Source organism: Osmerus mordax, assembly GCF_038355195.1.
Source record: "Osmerus mordax isolate fOsmMor3 chromosome 28 unlocalized genomic scaffold, fOsmMor3.pri SUPER_28_unloc_4, whole genome shotgun sequence".
Lineage (NCBI taxonomy): Eukaryota > Metazoa > Chordata > Actinopteri > Osmeriformes > Osmeridae > Osmerus > Osmerus mordax.
In genome coordinates this window covers 17,182-21,020 of record NW_027120407.1, presented here as the reverse complement: position 1 = coordinate 21,020, position 3,839 = coordinate 17,182, and the positions used below count along the sequence as shown (strand labels likewise).

Sequence of the window (3,839 nt, the reverse complement as noted above, 5' to 3'; positions counted from 1 at the left end):
CAACCCTCGAGGTCACCTCACTTGTCCACAGAGGACCACGGTCCTACATTTTTTTTTTTTTTACTGTTCGTCGTGAGATTTGAAGCCAATATATAGGTGCTGAATATTTATAACTGGTTAAGTGACTATGTGTGTCTTTCGCAGCCTTGGTTAAAAGATAGCCTTCAAAAGGTGAATTAACTTGAAATTCTTGTCACATATGATTAAGCCCCTCATTATTATCCGCCAATGGCCTCTTTTTTTCTTCAGAGGAAATCCATTACTTTCTTATACATAGGACGGAGGGCAATGAACACAATTCTTTTCCATCTACCTTCTCCGGATTGTTCCATCATGGCATTTCATCCAGGGCAGGTTTTCACATTCAAACAATAATTGGCAACCGTACTCTACTTGGAGGAAACTAACCACTTTCCCTTTACTGCAGCAGCATGCTCAGTGAGAGCATATTATTCCACTTCACCATTTTAGTTCATCAGAGCATTATTACTTACGGGGGCCCAGTCATTAACTGTGCATTAAACACATTTTTTTTCCTGCATCAAACCTAATTAGTTTATTCAGTGACTGTACCAATGATTTGACTTTACATTACATTAAAACACACACACACACACACATAGGCAACACAATCACATCACAAGTCCAGAATAAAAAAAATATTGCATCTGCTTACTAAATGATGAACCAAATGTCAGGCACAGTCAAAAGTGGTCTAAAAACTGTTCAGAATCGAATCTGTTTGATGCAGGGTTAGCATTTAAAGCTTTGTAAACGCTTTCTATGACGGCCCAATCTATAAACCAGAGGTTTAGGAGAGTAGTGGGATTCAGAAAATAGTCTGAATTGAACAGAACTGTCATAAATAAAACATTAGCCTCGCGGTGCTGTTAAGTGAAGGTGTGGGTGGACACTGTGACACCGTTTTGCACAAATAAGCATAAATCTAAGTTTCCAGTGAAGCATAAAACATTGGAGCTTTAATCACACTGAGCAGATTTGGTAGACGACAGGGGCCATAGAGTGAGCCCTGTGATTCCTATCTAATACCGTTTATTTCCAGACTACTGGGTATAAACTACCTTTTAAGTGTTTCCCCTTATCTTTACCTGCAGACACTAGGTCCATATTTTTTGGAGTCGCACAACCAACGTTTTGTCAACGAGAGAACATATTTTGATATGCAAGACACACAGTGAATCACACATACAATATACATATTTTAGAAATACGTTTTAGTTTTATTATCTTTTATTATGTTGCAGAAAAATCCGATGGCAGATTCCCATGTTACAGAACTACATTTCCCAGCGTCCACTGCAGAATTTGTGTTTCCCGAAGTCCTGTTCGACATCCTGCTAACTCAGTTCTTACAGCAACAAGAAGGTCGCAAATAGCAGTTTCTCACAGATCAAGAGTAGACATTTCAAGATAAAATGCTTGGGCAGGCTGTTCGGCGATTCACAACCTCTGCGGTTCGTTCTTCGCATTACGCAGAGGGACCCGGAAAGGTAATTTCTTTCAAAATATTAACAATTTAAAACAGCGGGCCTTGCCTCGGGTCCAAGCCTGCTTTGGAGGTCACTAGCTTGACAATGCAAGCTAGCCTACGCTACGTTGGAGTTAAAGAGTGCTTGCTTACTGATTTAAATTGATCACTAGCGAGCTAAATGTAGCCTTGCTCTAGCTTTATGCATAGAATATATATGATCGAACTATCGCCAGTTTCTGATGGCCGTACAGGCAGGTTATCTATCCCCATCCATGCTAGCAGTAGCAGTACACCACTGTTAAAGCTAGCTAGTAGCACTACAGTAAATTGCTGTGCATCCTTATCGGACGTTAGCTGTTTTTCGCTAGCGTGCTAGCATGCTAATCATTTCCTGGTGTGGTTAGTTTAAGATTGTAAATTAACTACATTTACATTTAGTCATTTATTTGTATTTATAGCTAGGTCTTAGGTAGATTACGTAAAATAGCAAACATTTTAAACATTTCGATGTTTTTATATTTATGAACGCAATGGGAAAAGTGTAGACTACTGGCTACGTTGGATTAGTTAGTTAGCTAGCTAGTTAGACTGTGTAGTGTAATCTAGTAGCCCCATGATAGAGGTTAACATCCTGTAAGTGTCCCTAAGGGTTTAATGTATGCTATACTAGCCAAGCTGCTTAAGACCTACTCCAAACACAATCGTACATTATGTAGCTGCTTGTATTAATGGACAGGACATGGCATGTCTGTGTTCACCCCTGACAGCAGTCCTTCAAGGAGTCCTTGAGTTTAAAGCCTTTAGCTTGCTGCTGTAGACGCTCACCCAGACACACGCATTCAACAGTTGTAAGCCTAGATAGTTTGGTGATGTGCATTCATTCACTGTTTCTCTTTCTGTGTGTTTTCATTTCAGAACCTTCCGTTTTCGGTTGAAAACAAGTGGCGTCTGCTGGGCATGATGGTGGTGTTTTTCGGCAGTGGCTTCGCCTTCCCATTCCTTGTTGTCAGACATCAGCTGCTGAAGAAGTGAAGTGACTGTGCGTTCCATGCAGCCTTCTCGGTAATAGCCGCTGATCTGTTATCTAGTGTTCACGTGCACGTCAGGAACCATTAGCCGTTTCTTGGCATGAATTTGAACTGCGCTCGAGACAATGACATCCATCACTGTTTGCTACTGTTGATTTTACTGTCGACCTCAAACCAATGACTGATGTCTGTGTGGGGATAGTTATAAATGTCATGCAAGTTAATTTCTCTGTTGTTGTTTTAAGATAAGCTCGCACATTAGCATGGTAATTTGACATTAGGAGAGCAGATAAATATCAGGTGGAACCAAGCCTGACTTGCAGTTGTCACATTTATCTTAACTGCTGTTTACTCTGAAATTGGATTTCTGTCAACAGATCTGCACCAGCCATCTTATCAATCTTTCTCTTTCTCTCACAGGTGTGCACCATGAACATGTCTATCCATCAACGTTCTCTGCACTTGGAAGAATGGGATTCCCCTATTTGTCTTTGTAAATAAAGTTGACCTAAATTTATGATGCTGGCATGATGTATCTTGTTCATGTCTTTTGTTCTCTGAATTTGGTTCTGAACTCGGTTAGTTCTTAAAAATGCCTCTGGAAGCAAGTTTCACTGTATTTTCAGGCAAAGTACTTGGCAGCCTGGTTTCTAATCGTAAGGTTGCCAACAGTCCGATGTTAATTCGGATGGTATTAGTGCTACCACTAAGGGCCACTTTATCTCAAAATATACAAGGACACTGTTCTACTCCATATAAAATCCATAACCTTTTACAGCCTTCCATAAAAATATTCCCAATTTATGGACAATTTAATTTACATAAGTATGCACACCCCTGAGTACATGTACAAGGGGTTATGTTTGGTGCTTGGCCAAACAACATGCATTAAGTGTACTTTAAGTAAAACAATCACATGGACAGTATGATTTCACGTTACGTTTTTATTGCAAACACATGTCAAGTTACAGCCAGCATTTGAAGGGGAGTATGTGTCCCGTCGTTAAAAGCCTTGAACTTGAATGCCGCTTGAATGGAATGTGAACGGACCAAGAGTTCAGGTCCCTCGGCTCATAACCCATGGGTTTGGGAATGGATGTTTTTTCTCCCCAACATCCCCAGCTCTTCGGCATGGATTGAGTGAAATAAATGATTCTCGTTCGACTAACCCTCCACCGCTACCAGCTATAAAGATGCGAGGACAAAATGTTATTGGGGTGGTGTGATAGCAAGACACAAGGGGACATTGGTTGTAGCGGTGAGAAATGACTTGTTATATGCGCTCAGGAAATCTTCCAATGGTTGGGAAGTAGTAAATC

General features: G+C 40.6%; 1 protein-coding gene across 1 annotated transcript; it reads left to right on the top strand.

The window, feature by feature from the left end:
- Nucleotides 1-1,355: 1,355 nt before the first annotated feature.
- On the top strand, nucleotides 1,356-3,037 carry LOC136938987 (cytochrome c oxidase subunit 7C, mitochondrial). Its single transcript, XM_067231852.1, has 3 exons — nucleotides 1,356-1,511; nucleotides 2,408-2,554; nucleotides 2,941-3,037. The coding sequence occupies exons 1-2, from the start codon at nucleotides 1,437-1,439 to the stop codon at nucleotides 2,522-2,524; spliced, it is 192 nt and encodes a 63-aa protein (XP_067087953.1). The 5' UTR covers nucleotides 1,356-1,436; the 3' UTR covers nucleotides 2,525-2,554; nucleotides 2,941-3,037.
- Nucleotides 3,038-3,839: the final 802 nt, after the last annotated feature.

Coding starts and splice junctions, on each gene's coding strand:
- LOC136938987 (XM_067231852.1), top strand. CDS start 1,437: ATGCTTGGGCAGGCTGTTCGGCGATTCACAACCTCTGCGGTTCGTTCT. Junction 1,512..2,407: donor ACGCAGAGGGACCCGGAAAG/GTAATTTCTTTC, acceptor TTTTCATTTCAG/AACCTTCCGTTTTCGGTTGA.